Source organism: Babylonia areolata, chromosome 18 (genome assembly GCF_041734735.1).
Source record: "Babylonia areolata isolate BAREFJ2019XMU chromosome 18, ASM4173473v1, whole genome shotgun sequence".
In the NCBI taxonomy this organism is placed as follows: domain Eukaryota; kingdom Metazoa; phylum Mollusca; class Gastropoda; order Neogastropoda; family Buccinidae; genus Babylonia; species Babylonia areolata.
The window spans coordinates 67569631-67587130 of NC_134893.1; the positions used below are offsets into that span (position 1 = coordinate 67569631).

A 17500-nucleotide genomic window follows, 5' to 3' on the forward strand; every position below is an offset into this window, starting at 1 on the left:
TGTTTGTCTGTCTGTCTGTGCGCGTGCGTGTATGTGTGTACGCACAGAGAGAGAAGGAGAAAGAGAGAGACTTTGGAAAAGATATATGTACAGAAAAGAAATATATATATATATATATATATGCATACATAAAATCAGCGTGCAAGCAACTGATATATTCTTGCACTTATGTCTGCATCTGTGTGTTTGTGTGTTCACCATCATCATCATCATCAATATCATCATCATCATAATAATAATGATAACAATAATAATAATAAGAAGAAGAAGAAGAGTAACAATAAGAATGATAATACCAATAACATCGCCCCGGCATTCATCTTCTGTATTTGTTTGTTTTTCGTTGGGTTTTGTTGTTGTTGCTTTTTATATGACTAGTCCACTTCACATTCAATACAGCACTATGAACATTCATTCATTGAACGTTCACTTCAGTAATAATAATAATAACGACGACGACGACGACGACAACATCATCATAAAACAAAACAAAAATCATCTTACCCTTAGTGTAGTTAGCACTGATCTGAATGGCACTGCATCCATAATAATGACAATAACAACAACGATGTGTGTGTGTGTTGTGTGTGTGTGTGTGTGTGTGTGTGTGTGTGTGTGTGTCTTGAAGGGTTCCCCTTTATTTTGTCTTCTCGCGTGCTGCCAACATATCATATATATATTATAAAATATCAAAAACCTAAATAATAAAGAAAACAAAATCATAAAAGGTTATCAACACCGTTTCTAACGCTGCCAGGAAGAGATTGGATGGGCTGGGTGGTGGAGGGGAGGGGGCGTGGCGGGGGTGGGGGTGGGGGTGGGGGGTTATGGGGGGTAGAGGGGGAGAGAGAGAGAGAGGGAGGGTGGTGGGGGTTGGGCTGGGGGGGGGGGGGTATAGGGAATGACATGACTGACAATGGTGTGGAGAGAAGGAAAGTAGAGACAATAGACTCGTCATTAGTAGTATCTGCTTCTGCTTCTTCTTCTGTTGTGGCTTGAGAAAAAATAACGTGTTCCCCCCCCCCCCATCATCCGAACCCCCGTCCCACCCCTCTAACATCCCCCCCCTCACCCCTCAACAACGTGTTCTTTATTTTTTGCAGACTAAGTAGGCATCGAACAATGCAACGATGGTGGTTAAAGATGGGGGACGGTGTGTGTGTGTGTGTGGGGGGGGGGGTGGGTAGGGGGTAGTGGGGAGAGTGGGTGGGGGGGGTTACGGGTGGTTATTGGGTGTGCAACGAAGGGAATAACATTATGTACAGTCAATAACTATATACAATGAATATTGTACACTAGGGTTAGTTTTATCTTTCATTTTGTTGTTGTTTGGTTGGATTTTTGTGGGGGTTTTTTGGGGGGTAGGGGGGTGGGGGTGTGTGTGTGTGTGTGTGTGTGTGTGTGTTGTTGTTGTTTTTATTGTTGTTGTTGTTTTTTTACCATAACTGATGAACAGACTTCGCTTTTTCTTTTTTTTTTTGCTTTGTGTGTGTGTGTGTGTGTTAAAGCGTGTGTGTCTTTTTTTTTATAGTTCGTTTATTGAGTCATTCCAATGTATGTTTCTCTTTCAATTTCAATGTTTCAATTCTAATAAATCGACGGTATAGTATGATGTTTTATCGCTTTGGTTGGGTTGGCTGGTTGTTTTTGTTTGATGTTGCTTTGGTTTGTTTTGTCTTTGTTTGGGGGTGGGGGGGGGGTTGGGGGTTGGGGGTTGGTTTGTTGTTGTTCTTCTTCTTGTTTTCTTTGTTTGGTGGTTGTTGTTTTTGTGTGTGTTTGTTTGTTTGTTGTTGTTGTTTTGAGGGGAGGGGGTAGGTTCGCTTTTTATCAGAAATCTTCCAACCATTGTGAAGAAAAAGTGCCCAACATTAATTTTTGTTTTTTGCTTTTGGTTTTGGGGGCGGGGGGTGGGGGGGGGGGTTGTTCTTTTGTTTTTGGGTTGTTTTTTTTTTCGTTCTCTTTCTTCAAGACACACAGGTCACAATTGGTGGTGGTGGTGGTGGTGGTGGTTTTCAAACATAGCGCTCCTTTCCTGTTCTTTTTCCCCTTGAAAAAACAAACAAAAAAACACGCTTTTAACTGTTGTTAAAGGCAAGGCTTTGATATTGTCCTTCAAGGCAAAAGAAACACAACAACAACAACAACAAAACTGATTTAACCGCTGTTTAAGGTAATGTCTTATATCTAGTGTGGTTTGTTTTGTTGTTGTTGTTGTTGTTGTTGCTGTTGCCCTTCTATCAGTATCTGTCACTAGCAAAAAAAAAAAAAACACACACAAAAAAAAGAGAAGAACATGTCGGCCGGATCGCTGAAGAAACCTACGCAAGTGAGTAGCCTTCTTTGACTGAGAGGTGAGTTTAACTTGGTAGTCATTAAGAAAAAAATGTTCCAGTTCCACTGCCAAGGAGGAAGCGGAACGCTCCATGTACCTTTCACCAAAACATAACAAACCAAAAAAAAAATCAATCAATCAATTTGATTGATAAATAAACAAAATTAGAAAAATTTAAAAAAAGGAGCACATCCCTGACCTTTCACTACAACATCTGGTAAAAAAAAAAAATCAATCAATCAATCAATTCATCAATCAATCAATAAAAGGAACAGATCCCTGACCTGACCTGACCTGAACTGACCTTCCCAACGGCAAACACCAGAATTTTGTGTGTGTGTGTGTATGTGTGTGTGGGCTTTTACGTGTATGACACACACACACACACACACACACACCAAAAAAAACCCCCCCAAAAAACCACCTTCACAAATTGCTTTTTTTTCTTTCTTTTTCTTGCTTTCTCTTGAAAATTCTCTGACAAGGGTTTTTGTTGACATTGGGTTACCTACCCATCACTTTGTCCTCAGCGTTCCCTTTTCCTTATCAGCAAGCCATCTTCACGAGTCGCCTTATATCTTCCTTCCTTTCCTTCCTTGAAGCTCCTCAAACACAACAGGCAAACGTTTCCTGATGCTAACCCACAAAGTGGAGTGATGGCCTAGAGGAAACGCGTCCGCCTAGGAAGCGAGAGAATCAGTCTGAGCGCGCTGGTTCCAATCACCGCTCAGCCGCCGATATTTTCTCCCCCTCCACTAGACCTTGAGTGGTGGTCTGGACGCTAATCATTCGGATGAGACGATAAACCGAGGTCCCCGTGTGCAGCATGCACTTAGCGCACGAAAAAGAACCCACGGTGACAAGAGGGTTGTTCCTGGCAAATTTCTGTAGAAAAATCCACTTGGATAGGTAAAACAAATGAAACTGCACTCAGAAAAAAAAACAAACTAAAAAAAAAAAAAGGGTGGCGCTGTAGTGTAGCGACGCGTTCTCCCTGGGGAGAGCAGCCCGAATTTCACACAGAGAAATCTGTTGTGATAAAAAGAAATACAAATACAAATATATTTCTTTTGCTCCCTTGAGAGATTCTCAAACACAGCAAGGGTTTCCTGATGCTAAACCACAAAGTCATCCTTTCTCTCTTGCTTCGCTGAAGCTTCTCAAACACAACAGAGGTCTGTTGACGATGCTTACCCACCAAGTCACGAAGCGGTGCCTTATAATGTCCTTGTCAGGGTATAATCATACTAGGGGTGCGGGAGTTGAGCGGGGGGGGGGGGGGGATTTCGTTTTTCGTCTTGAGCCATGGAGATGAAGGAGGAATGTCTTGTCTTGTCTTGTCTTGTCTCTGGTCTTGTCTGGAAATGAACTGAGATGTGGAACTTCCTGTGTCGTCGATCAGTTTTTCTCACTTCATGTCCATCACCACGTTCTTCAGAAACTGGAGGTCCACACCATCAAGACACGTGTAGGTCTGTGGGAAGCAGAAGAAAGAAAGGGTTGATAATGATAATCTTTTCTTTTTTTTTTTTTTCTTTTTTTTTTTTTTTTTGGGGGGGGGGGGGTTGTTGTTTAACGTCAATTACTACATGGGAAGGGGAGGGAGGGGGGGGGGGGGGTTGTTGTTTAACGTCAATTACTACATGGGAAGGGGAGGGAGGGTGGTGGGGGGGGTGTTGTTTAACGTCAATTACTACATGGGAAGGGGAGGAAGGGGGCGGGGGGGTTGTTGTTTAACGTCAATTACTACATGGGAAGGGGAGGAGGGGGCGGGTGGGTTGTTGTTTAACGTCAATTACTACATGGGAAGGGGAGGAGGGGGCGGGGGGTTGTTGTTTAACGTCAATTACTACATGGGAAGGGGAGGGAGGGGGCGGGGTTGTTGTTTAACGTCAATTACTACATGGTAAGGGGAGGGAGGGGGCGGGTGGGTTGTTGTTTAACGTCAATTACTACATGGTAAGAGGAGGGAGGGGGCGGGTGGGTTGTTGTTTAACGTCAATTACTTCATGGGAAGGGGAGGGAGGGGGTGGGGGGAGGGCAATAATCATGGACGAAACACACAAAAAGAAAAAGAAAAAAAAAAGCAACATATAAACATAGCACTCTTAGATAATGGATGATTAAAATCATGATGATGATCATCATCATCGTCATAATGTTCATAATGATAAGAAAACACACAAACATGCAGACACAGACAGACAGACAGACAAACACACACACACACACACACACACACACACACGCACACAAGACAATGAAAGCAGAAATAGTAAAAGCCGGTTTAAGAATCTGACCACTTTTTTTTTCACCAAGAATTTTTTTTTTTTTTTCCAATTATAAAATTGAAACCGACAATGGAAATGTTGAAGTACCAGCTACAGAATTCACACAGATCTGAAAGCAGGTACTCTTGAAACTTTTTTAAAATAATACACTGCACTGTACTACCATCGTATACACCAACATTATTCGAAAGACTAGCACCCTGACCGCCACTCCTTGTCCAGTGAAGAGGGCTGATGGGCAGGGATGCTTTATTGACGGGTACATTCCTACTAAGCCAACGCTCCATTATTATTATCATTAGCATTATTATCATTATTATTCTCATCATCGTTGTATTCAGTCATACCCGACAATGACCATCAGAGCAGCAACTGCCGCCCCGAGGCAACGGCTGTCCCTGACCACCTGGGCTTGGAATTTGATCATTGTGGTAAAAGTTGTCTTGCCCAAGTTACATCCCTACTCTCTCGGCCAACCAAGAGGACTACAGGACAGGGCAGTCGGCGTTGGGGATGGTCCCGAAAGGCCAACTTAGCGCCCCCCCCCCTCCCGCCCCCCCCAATCCCCCCCCCCCCCCACCCCTGCGTACCTCTCTCCCCCCCCTCCCCTCCCCTCCCCCACAAGGCTGCATCACTAAGAGCCAGTGCAATCGTGTCTCCTGGTTTTGTGAGTCACACAGTCCTTCACATAAAAGACTGAGCTGTCAATTGGTATCACCATTGCAAAGGCGAAACTTCAGTACGGCCAGTCCTCTCTTCTCATCTACACAGACCCCCTCGGATGTCCAGTGGGTGTCTGAATGACCCAACCTTTCGCTTCCGTCGTCAGAATTGTGGTATTCTTTGTCAACATTCACCTCTTCAGTATAAGAGCCTTCCGCTTGCAATATTTTGATGATGGTAATTGGCGTGAAACGCTGTTAACGTCGTTTCTTTCGCCGTTCGTATGGAGAGAGTTAACACAGCTCTCACTTTTTACTGTGGGCTAAACTGTAAGCTTATGTCTGGTGTAAGACTATCATCAACATCAATCATCATTGTATGATTCATATCATACACACTACCTTCACCTCTACACTCCATCTCGCTCACTACGATCGGCTTCGGATCCACTCTGTTTCTGCATACCCAGATTCAAGCCCTCGACTGTTGGCCGCCGTTCTTTCTCTGTCTCTGGACCTTGCAATTGGAATGAACTTCCTCTTTCGCTTCATCAAGTCTCCACACTCAGCTCTTTCAAGTCTAGCCTTAAAACCCACCTCTTCCCAAAATATCCTTCCCTTGCCTGCCTCTTCCTTGTCTTTAGTTTCTACAGTTTTAGAGTTATGCATGCGTGTGAATGACTGGTGCGAAAGCGCTTTGATTTGTCTCTGCACAAGATTCAGCGCTATATAAATACCATTATTATTATTATTATTACTTACATAATCATCTTGGCCGTGCACTTCCATCGCTACAGCTGGCTCTGAAACACAGACAGACAGGTCTCAGGGTTTCATTTCAGGTTCAATTAGTCTCTCCAATGAGGCGTCTGTCACTGCCTCCAGTTCTATTAACCCTTTCGAATGAGAAGTGAGAAAGAGACAAATATGCACACAGAAAGCACACCAGAGCATGACCCCCCCTTCCCCTCAACCCCTCCCCACCCCCCCAGACAAACCAAACAATCTTCCAACACTAAAGTTTTGCAACGTGATTGTCCATATATGAAGAAACGGACAGACATAGAATTGTGTATGAATGAAGGTGAAAAAAACAAACAAACAAACAAACAAAAAACAACAAAGAAAAACATTGATTCCAAGTTTTGTACACTTAATTGTATGACTTGTACATTTTCCTTCCTTCCATATTATTGTAACAAGCCCAAAATCAGTGAATGAAAAGTCGTATTTATTCCATAAACGCTATTGATTACTTTGGCACAGTAAGATTTATATACAAAATAAAACGGTGGTCGACCCAAGAAAGTCCAGGGAAAAAAAAAAAAAAAACTTTCACCGCCAGTCAATTTAGAGTACAAAATTCCCTTGTGGTATAAACACAGAAAAGACAGTGGCTAAGATTAGCTGGGGATTCCCCCCCACCCCACCCGGGCCCCCCACCCGCGATGTATAGAAAATATGGCCTATCCTACCACCGAACATTATAAGAGCAGTAGGTTCATGGATAACAAACCTATGACTTTCAGTGACACGGGTCCTCTACCATGCCTGTGCATAAATGCGAGCTTGGCGGTGAAAGGGTTAAACCACATACGCTAACACCGCCACATCTGCTAGAGACAGAGATGCCTGACCAGCAAAACATCCCGTCGACGCCTTGAGTGCATGCGCGCGCGCGCACACACACACACACACACACACACACACACACACACACACACACTCACTCTCTCTCTCTCTCTCTCTCTCTAATCCAATGCTTAGGGTGCAATCCCATAAACCGAAAAATATGAAAAAATATTCAAACGAAATTTGCATGAGAATAAAGCAATAAGCAGAAAGAAAGTGACATATTTTTTTTTACAAACAGGTACGTTCCAAACTTACGCAAAAAAAACAACAAAAAAACCCCAAATAAAGCAGACTTTTTTTTTCGGGTTTCCAAAAGCACTAGCCATAATACTTACAGCTTATAATCAAAACCCGAGTACATTTGAAGTGAAGCAATGAATATGATATTATCAGAAATTACATACCTGGCACACTCTGTGAAATATCTAGAATGAACGTTTCGCCAGCGAACTGGACGTTTTCACCCTGAAAACACAGCATCACAATAATTTATGATAGTCAGTCGTGTCTGACTATCTGGGCTATAATACACTACAATATACTACAATTCCCTACACAACACTACACTACAACACACAATACACTACACTAGAATACAACACAACGCAAGACGACACAATACTACACAACACACTACAACTACACTACACTACGCTACAATACGCTACAATGCAATGCAAAACAAGACAAGACAAGACACAACAATACAATACAACGCAATGCAACGCAATGCAACCCAATACAATACAATATAACCCAATACAATACAACACAATACAACACAAATACAGTACAATACAACTTGAACAACATAGACAACCATATAGAAATACTGCTGTGAAATTACAAGATTTACACTGTGAAACCTTTGACAATTTAGGTCTTAAAACTCAACGTTACCCAAACAGAAAACGAAAAAATACTAAACAAATCAAAAACAAAAACAAAACAAAGCAAAAAAAAAAAAAAAAAAAGGACGAAATCCACTTTAATTCTTATTTTAGGTTGATAGCGAGAATGAGAGAGACTGACAGCGAGACAGAGACAGAGAAAGAGAGAGCGAGAGGGGGTTGGGGGGGGGGGGGTGCAGAGGGGGAGGGGCAGAAAGTTCTTAATCTTTTTTTTTTTTTTTTTTTTTTTTTTTTTTTAATCCATTACCTCACTCGATGGAATGTTGTCAACTATTTCGAAGATAATTCCTTCTTCGTTTCCTGAAACACACACACACACACACACACACACACACGCACGCACGCACGCACATGTACATCATTATCGTCAACATCATCAAGTAATTATTGTCAGCTTCATGTTGTGCTCTATTGCCAAAGCACACACACGCACGCACACACACACACACACCGGCACACACACACACACACACGCACACGCACACACAAATATAACGGACACATGTACATCCGCAAACACACACTCACACTCCCCCCCCCCCCTTCCACACACACACACAACAACAACAATAGTAATAATAATAATAATAATAATAATATAACGTACACACGCACATCCACAAACACACACCACACACACACACACACACACACACACACACACACGCATTAACGACAAACACAAGCTCACAAAGACCTCACCTCTCTCCTCAAAGGCCTGGGGCGATCCAGAAATCCCAGAATCCCCAGAAGGAGAACGCTCCCGTGAGTCGACAGTCACGCAAGAACCTTCGATCTTGATGCCAACAGCCAACATGTCTTCCATGTCGACCTCCTCCTCGTCCTCCTGATCCTCCTCCTCCTCCTCCTCCTCCTCCTTCTGGTGCTGTTGCTTCTCCAGACAAGACAAGACCGTCGTAGGGGTTAGGGTAGTGATCGTGGCGGGACAGGTGGGTCTGAGAGAGTAAGAGTTGGTGGAGAGGTTGGCGATGAAGGTTAAGAGGTCGGCAGGGGTGGGGGGGGCGGTGGTGGTGGTGGTGGTGATGGTGGTGGAGGGGAAGGAGGAGGAGAAGGGGGAGGAGGAGGAGGAGGAGGAGGGGGAAAAGTAGTGGGAGGTGTTGATGGGGGGGTGCTGCTGGGTGCTGGGGAAGGGGGGCTTCTCCTTGATCGTCATGCATCCTCCGCTATGGTGCTTGGGCCGGATGAGACCTGTTGAAAAAGAACCGGACAAGTTCAAGGTCACCACGGTTGTCAGTGAGGGTTAGGTCTTTTTGCGGAAAACAAGAAGAAAAAGAAGACATACATACATACATACACACATACATACAATAATAGACAGATCGGTTAGATAGATAGATATTGATGATAATGAATAAATCGGTGAATGCATGCATGAAATATTAAAAGAACCGAAGGGGAAAAAAGCTGTACATCTAATTAGTAAATAAACACACACACACACACACACACACACACACACACACACACACAAGTTTCAAGTTTCAAGTTTTAATTATCCTTTCACTCCTATTGGAGTATGGAGGATTACTGCAAAATACTCATTTTCGTGCCCATAACAAACATTTCCAAATACACAACAATGTCACATAAAAGTTGAGAAAACACAAATGTCTTTTAACTCAAAAGTATAACTAGGCAACATTTGCAAATCTAATCATCTTACTTACAGCTAAAATGACTTTTTTGCCTCCTTTGAGCATATTACAAAAATTAAAAACCGATTTTGGAGACAAATATTTTTTAGGAACATATCTATTTCGTAACTGATCATAATTGGGACATTCCATTATAAAATGAAACTCATCACCAATCACAGACATGTTACAAACCTTACAAAATCGTAACTCTCGTGGTATGCCTTTGTGTCTCCCTGTTTCTATTTCCAGCTTATGATTACTACTTCGAAATCTGAAGAAGCTGATAACATAATTATCAGGCATTTGACTTATATATTTTTCTCTACCAAATCCACTTTTGAAATTTCGATAAAACAAACATTTACTACTCGCCTCTAGAGCATGTCTCCATAGATTTTGAAAATTATCTCTCAAAGCAATGTTGACATTCTTGCAGAAAGATTCCCTCTCCAAGAAGAATTGACCATCCCAAACACAGTCATACCCTGCTTCTATTACACACACACACAGAGTTGTTTTTCTGTATGGTTGGTGGTTTTTCGCTTGCTTTATATATATATATATATATATATATATATATATATACAACATTATGTGCATGCACTCAAGACCTGACTAAGCAGTTTCAGTTTCAGTAGCTCAAGGAGGCGTCAATGCGTTCGGACAAATCCATATACGCTACACCACACTGATCTGCCAAGCAGATGCCTGACCAGCAGCGTAACCGAACGCGCTTAGTCATCAGGCCTTGAGTAAAAAAAAAAAAAAGAAAAAAAAAGAAAAAGAAAAAAGGGTGAATAAATAATAGATAAATACATTAAAAAAGAGAACTACTACTACTAATAATAATATGTATAAGCGTACATAAATAAATAAATAATAACTGACTAAGCACGTTGGGTTGTTGAACTGCTGGTCAGTCAGTTCTGCTCTCTGTGTTGCTGCCGCTACATGTGGATGCAGTTGATTTGTTGTTCGAACGTAGTGACTGACGCTCGACAGGGCGTTATTTAATAGCCGAGTGGTTAAAGCGTTGGACTTTCAATCTGAGGGTCCCGGGTTCGAATCTCGGTAACGGCGCCTGATGGGTGATTTTTTTTTTTTTTTTTTTTCCCCGATCTCCCAGGTCAACATAATTATTTGAAGACCCCCCTTTGCGTGTATACGGCAAGCAGAAGATCAAATACTGAACGTTTAAAGATCCTGTTATCCATGACAGTGTTTGGTGGGTTATGGAAAACAAGAACATACCCCAGCATGTACACCCCCGAAAACGGAGTATGGCTGCCTACATGGCAGGGAGTAAAAACGGTCAGACACGTAAAACAAAAAGCCCATCCATACAGAAGAAGGAGAGAGAAATGGATGAATCTGCACCCCTTTCACATCACACCTGCTTCAAACAGAACCCACCTAGCCTCTTGAAGTTGGGGAGACTGGCTTTCTCCTCCTCGTTCAGGTTTTCAGTTTGAGGCTGCACCTCGAGCACAGTCAATGGGAGACTACTGTCCATGACGGCGGACACGCCGCTATCGGAGTCCTCTCCCCTGGACTCTTCTTCAGACACCTGACCAAACGACAGCAAGAAAAATATATAAAATAAAATAATGAGAAGAAGAAGAAGAAGAAAAAGAATACTTCTAATAAAATGATAATAATAAATAATAGCAAAACAAAACAAAAAATACAAGAAATAAAATAAGATAAAATAGAATTTTTAAAAATGAATAAATACTACTACTAATAATATAGTAATATTCATCATCATTATCACCATCATCATCAGGATAATGAGCATAATATAACTATGGAAAATAACAAATTTGTGGGGAAATGGGCACTTAGTACATGTTCAGTACAAGACTAAGTTCCGCAAGCTACCTTGGAATTGCACTGCTGACAATCTACGGTTGTGGACTTGTCAGTATTTTGAACATAATTATGTGTTTACCCTATACTTTCTAATGCACAAAATATATTAACTCTCTCCATACGAACGGCGAAAGAGAAGACGTTAACAGCGTTTCACCCCAATTACCACCATCAAAATATTGCAAGCGGAAGGCTCTTATACTGAAGAGGTGAATGTTGACAAAGAAAACCACAATTCTGACGACGGAAGCTAAAGGTTGGGTCATTCAGACACCCACTGGACATCCGAGGGGTCTGTGTAGAGGAGAAGAGAGGACCGGCCGTACTGAGTGAGTTAAAAAAAAAATTTTAAGTTGGGGGGGGGGGGAAGATAATAAGCATTATAACAATCACGATAATGATGACAGTTTTCAGTTTCACTTTCTCAAGGAGGCGTCACTGCGTTCGGACAAATCCATACACGCTACACCACATCTGTTGAGCAGATGCCTGACCAGCAGCATAACCCAACGCGCTTAGTCAGGCCTTGAGTGCATGCTTACATATTTGTGTACCTATGAAAGGGGATTTCATTTTACGTAATTTCGCCAGAGGACAACACTCTCGTTGCCATGGGTTCTTTTTCAGTGCGCCAAGTGCGTGCTGCACACGGGACCTCGGTTTATCGTCTCATCCGAAAGACTAGACGCTCAGTTTGATTTTCCAGTCAAACTTAGGAGAAAGGGCGAGAGCGGGATTCGAACCCACACCCTCACGGACTCTCTGTATTGGCAGCTGAGCGTCTTAACCATTCTGCCACCTTCCTCCTGATGACAATATAGTAGTAATAATGATAACGATTATTATAATAATAATAATAATAATAATGCCTGTCTTTTTGTTGTTGTTGTTGTTGTTGTTGTTGTTGTTCTGTATGCATCCTTTTTTTAATTAGTTTTCAGCCTGGAACAGCTGTTTTTCCTTGTTGTTGTTGCTGTTTCTGACTCGGGTTGTTTCTAAATCAGACATGGAATTCAGACACGCTCAAATACATACAAAAACACAGAGACTGAGAGAGAGAGAGAGAGAGAGAGAGAGAGAGAGAGAGAGAGAGAGTGGTGGGGTGGGGGGAGGGGGCTGGGTGGGGGGGGGACTCAAAATTCAAAACGTTTTTTTATTCGAGTGTCAAAATGATTTTAGGCATAGCCTATTCTTCCAATCTGCCCTTGAGAGAGAGAGAGAGAGAGAGAGAGAGAGAGAGAGAGAGAGAGAGAGAGAGAACAAAACGTTTTATATTCGAGGGTTAAGATTAAAGGCGTGGCTTATTCTTCCAATCTGTCACAGACAAAGACAGACAGATAGAGAGACAGACAGAAACAGAAACAGAGACAGAGAGAGAACGCGAACCGTTTTCTTATTGAAAAGAAAAGAATTACCTCAACTTGACTCCTGCATTTCTTGGACTTTTTCTTTGCTGCAATGAAAAGAAAGCAAAATATGTTAACTCACACGTTCTCTCTCTCTCTCTCTCTCTCTCTCTCTCTCTCTCTCTCTCTCTCTCTTTATCTCTCGCTACATGTACCACTGACAGTTATCATAAGATAAACTAAAACAATTATGATGCAAACGAAACCAAAGAGAACAAGAGAGGCAAGGCCTTCAAGACTCACTTGTGTTGCACTTTTAAAAAAAAATCCAAGCTTTTTATGTATTGAGTATAATTTCAAAATGTAATGTTTAAGATGAGAAAGATCAGTTTAAAGCAAATTAAGTCCCCTAGCATTAATTACAGAGTAATTTCCCTTTTTTACTCTCTGCACCAAAAACGTTTGCAAAATAAATAAAACTTCCATGCTGAGCAAAAGAAGTTCCTGTTTGAACAGAAAATGATAATAATGACTGCTCTTGTTGTTGGGTCAGAATATCAGATCAAAGTGCCAAGTTTAGAGAATACAAAAAAATATAAATATAACAGTAAACGCAGTTTGCATATAATTAGGCTTCATTTTTTTAATTTTTTTGTGCCCATCCCAGAGGTGCACTATTGCTTTAAACAAGATGACTGGAAAGAACTTAATTTTTGCTATTTTTGTGCCTAATTTGGTGTCAACTGACAAAGTATTTGCAGAGAAAAATGTCAATGTTAAAGTTTACCACGGACACACACACACACACACACACACACACACACAGACAACCGAACACCAGGTTAAAACATAGACTCACTTTGTTTACACAAGTGAGTCAAAAATGTGCAACCGTAAAATAAATCAACCAATAAACAAACGGGAATAAATTAATGAACTTTTCCCCCTCTAATAAGTGAAGAACGAGAAGGAACACTCCACTTACATGCATACATAAATGAATAAACACAAGAATGAACAGAATAATTGAAGAAATGATGGATGAATAAATGAATAAAGTAAAGTAAATCAATATTTAAATATAACTATTCCAATATGAGGAGTATACACGTTCAGAGTCACACACACACATCCATAACAGACTAACTACATAAATAAATAAACAAATAAATAAAGATAGACTGATAGATAGATAGATAGATAGAAAATTGAAAAATAAATGTCATCTCGTTTAAAAAGTAGAGAAAATAAAATCAAAATGAAGAATGGGAAAAGGAAAAAAAAAAAAAAAAAGAAAGAAGGAAAGATGAAGAAAGACAAAAAAAAGAATGAAAAGAAACAAGAAAGGAAGAAAGAAAGAAAGGAAGGGGGGAAGAAAGGAAGAAAGAAAGAAGGACGGAAAGAAGAAAGAAAGAAGAAAGGAATGGGAGGAAGGAAGAAAGGTAGAAAGAACGAATGAATGAAAGGAAGGAAGAAGAAAGGAAGGAAGGGAGGAAGAAAAAAAGAAAGAAAGGAAGGGAGGAAGAAAAAAAAAGAAAGAAAGAAAGGAAGGGAGGAAGAAAGAAAGAAGGACGGAAGGAAGAAAGAAAGAAGAAAGGAATGGGAGGAAGGAAGAAAGGTAGAAAGAAAGAATGAATGAAAGGAAGGAAGAAGAAGGGAAGGAAGGGAGGAAGAAAAAAAGAAAGAAAGAAAGGAAGGGAGGAAGAAAGAAAGAAGGACGGAAGGAAGAAAGAAAGAAGAAAGGAATGGGAGGGAGGAAGAAAGGTAGAAAGAAAGAATGAATGAAAGGAAGGAAGAAGAAAGGAAGGAAGGGAGGAAGAAAAAAAGACAGAAAGAAAGGAAGGGAGGAAGAAAGAAAGAAGGACGGAAGGAAGAAAGAAAGAAGAAAGGAATGGGAGGAAGGAAGAAAGGTAGAAAGAAAGAATGAATGAAAGGAAGGAAGAAGAAAGGAAGGAAGGGAGGAAGAAAAAAAGAAAGAAAGGAAGGAAGGGAGGAAGAAAGAAAGAAAGAAAAAAGGAGAGATAGAAGGCAGAAAAGGAAGGAAAAAAAGGAAGGAAAGAAAGAAAGGAAGAAGGAAGGAAAAAGATAGAAAGAAGAAAAGGAAGGAAAGAAAGAAGGAAAGGAGGAAGAAAGGAAGGACAGAAGTCAAAAAGAAAGAAAAAAGAAAGAAAGAAACAAACACAAGAAAAAACAATGAGTGAAAAGAAAGAAAGAAAGACAGAAAAAAAGAAAAACAAGAAGAAGTGAAAAGAAGGAAAGAAGGAAAAAAAGAAGAAGTGAAAAGAAAGAATGAAAGAAAGCAGCATGCCAGCATCTCACGTACGTCTCAAGGCCTGACCAAGCGCGTTGGGTTACGCTGCTGGTCAGGCATCTGCTCAGCAGATGTGGTGTAGCGAATATCGGGAACGCAGTGACGCCTCCTTGAGCTACTGATACTGATACTCACGTTTAGGTTCTTCGAGAATCGTGTAGACCCTCTTGGCTTTGGGTCCCTTGCGGCCGTCCTTCCTCTGGACTTCATCCACCTCAGGAAGGCTATGGATGGCACACCGGAAGTTTGACTTCCAGCGCTTGTGATCCTCGGGGTCGTCCACCGTGTGGCGCCCTGCTGACACAGGTGCTTCTGTAGCGCCTACCCCCGGTCATAGAGGACAAAGCTCTGATGTCCGACTGTGTTCCACACACCGGACACGGCAAGAACAGCAGGGGGGGGACAACTGCTGCTGTTCCCGACAGTGTGGGCAGCCCCACTCACAAACTCACTCATCTACACTCACTCATTCACTCACTCAAAAATTCACCAATTCACATACTCACTCACACACACACACACACACACACACACACACACACACACACACTTCCTCACTCCCTCACTCACACACACTTCCCCACTCCCTCACACACACACACATCCTCACACCCCACTCCACCTCCACTCCCCACCAACCCCCCACCCCACCACACAATCCCACCCCACCACACAAACTCACCAGTATGCTCCGCCCACGCCTTAAACAGCCGGGCGTCCTCCTGCGAGGAGAAGCCGTGGCGAGCGGCGTGGGGCCACTTGACGGCGAAGACCCTGCCCGGCTCCACCCACCACAGGTTGTTGGGCATCTCCTGGCTGTCCAGCTTCTGACGCAGCCAAGGCAGCATTTTCTCCCGATCCACGGGACGGATGGGACGCCGAGTGCAGGAGGAGGAGGAGGAGGAGGAGGGGGGGGCATGGGGGTCTTCGTGCTCGCTTCCCGAAGAGGGGCTGGAACCGCCTGGGGCTGGGGGAGAGCTTGGTGGTGGTGGTGGGGGGTGTGGGGGGTAGGGCTGCGCTCTTCTCGAGGCTCGTCCTGCTGCTCCTCTTCCTCGCCGAGGAGGCGATTTCTTCCCGGCTCTATTCATGCTCCTTTGCATAGAGGTGGTGGTGGTGGTGGTGGCTGTGTTGGTGGTGTTCTGGAATGAAAGTTCAGTTTCAGTTTTTGTTTCAGTTTCAGCTTCCCACGGAGGCGTCATTGCGTTCGGACGAATCCATAATTATAACGGGCGAAATAGCCGAGTGGTTAAAGCGTTGGACTGTCAGTCTGAGGGTCCCGGGTTCGAATCACGGTGACGGCGCCTGGTGGGTAAAGGGTGGAGATTTTTACGATCTCCCAGGTCAACATACGTGCAGACCTGCTAGTGCCTGAACCCCCTTCGTGTGTATATGCAAGCAGAAGATCAAATATGCACCTTAAAGATCCTGTAATCCATGTCAGCGTTCGGTGGGTTATGGAAACAAGAACATACCCAGCATGCACACCCCCGAAAACGGAGTATGGCTGCCTACATGGCGGGGTAAAAACGGTCATACACGTAAAAGCCCACTCGTGAACATACGAGTGAACGCAGAAGAAGAAGATAACCCCCCACACCACATCTGCTGAGCAGATATATTACTGTATTACTGTATTACTTTTTTTGTTTGGTTGTTGTTGTTGTTGTTTGTTTTTTTTTGGGGGGGGGGTCTGTTTTGTTCTTGTTGTTGTTGTTGTTGTCACAACAGATTTCTCTGCGTGAAATTCGGGCTGCTCTCCTAAGGGAGAGCGCGTCGCTACACTGAAAGCGCCACCCTTTTTTTTTTCTTCTTTTTTTTCTTTTCTTTTCTTTTTTTTTTTTTTTTTCTTTTTTTTTTCCTGTCTGCATTTCTTCTTCTTCTTCTATCGAAGCGGATTTTTCTACAGAATTTTGCCAGGAGACAACCCTTTTGTTGTCACGGGTTCTTTTCCGTGCGCGAAGTGCATGCTGCTCACGGGACCCTCGCTTCGTCGTCTCATCCGAATGACTAGCGTCCAGACCACCACTCAAGGTCTAGTGGAGGGGGAGAGAAAATATTGGCGACTCTGCCTGGATTCGAACCATTGCGCTCAGATTCTCTCGTTTCCTAGGCGAACGCGTTACCTCTTGGCCATCACTCCACTTATATACCTGCTTAACCCAACGCCATTGGTCAGGGACTTGAGTGTATGGACATGTATATCTGTGCACCTATCAGACTGGGTGGCATTTCTTCCACAGAATTTTTGCCAAACACTCTCGTTGTCATGGGTTCTTTATTTATCAGTGCGCTAAGTGCGTGATGATGCACAGGAGACCTCGGTTTATTGACTCCGTTCGATTTTTTAAAGTCAACCATGGGAGGAAAGCCAGGGGCGAGAGCGGGATTCGAACCCACACCCTCAAGGACTCTGTTCCTATTGACGGATGAGTGTCTTCACCGTTCTGACACGAGGAGGGAGGTGGAATGAGTGAGCGAGTGA

General features: G+C 42.7%; 1 protein-coding gene across 4 annotated transcripts in view; it reads right to left on the minus strand.

Annotated features, from left to right (window-relative positions):
* The window catches only part of LOC143293026 (uncharacterized), a 101115-nt gene that overhangs the window by 33 nt on the left and 83582 nt on the right, over positions 1–17500 (minus strand). For all 4 annotated transcript variants that reach the window (XM_076603830.1, XM_076603832.1, XM_076603831.1 and 1 more), the window contains 9 exons: positions 15701–16157; positions 15154–15312; positions 12777–12814; positions 10903–11056; positions 8534–9040; positions 8079–8131; positions 7325–7385; positions 6048–6088; positions 1–3806 (listed from right to left, as the gene is read on the minus strand). The exon at positions 1–3806 is cut by the window's left edge and continues 33 nt beyond it. In XM_076603830.1, the coding sequence (XP_076459945.1) occupies positions 3741–3806; positions 6048–6088; positions 7325–7385; positions 8079–8131; positions 8534–9040; positions 10903–11056; positions 12777–12814; positions 15154–15312; positions 15701–16157 (1536 nt within the window). In that variant the 3' untranslated portion in view covers positions 1–3740. The remainder of the gene's footprint in view (positions 3807–6047; positions 6089–7324; positions 7386–8078; positions 8132–8533; positions 9041–10902; positions 11057–12776; positions 12815–15153; positions 15313–15700; positions 16158–17500) is intronic.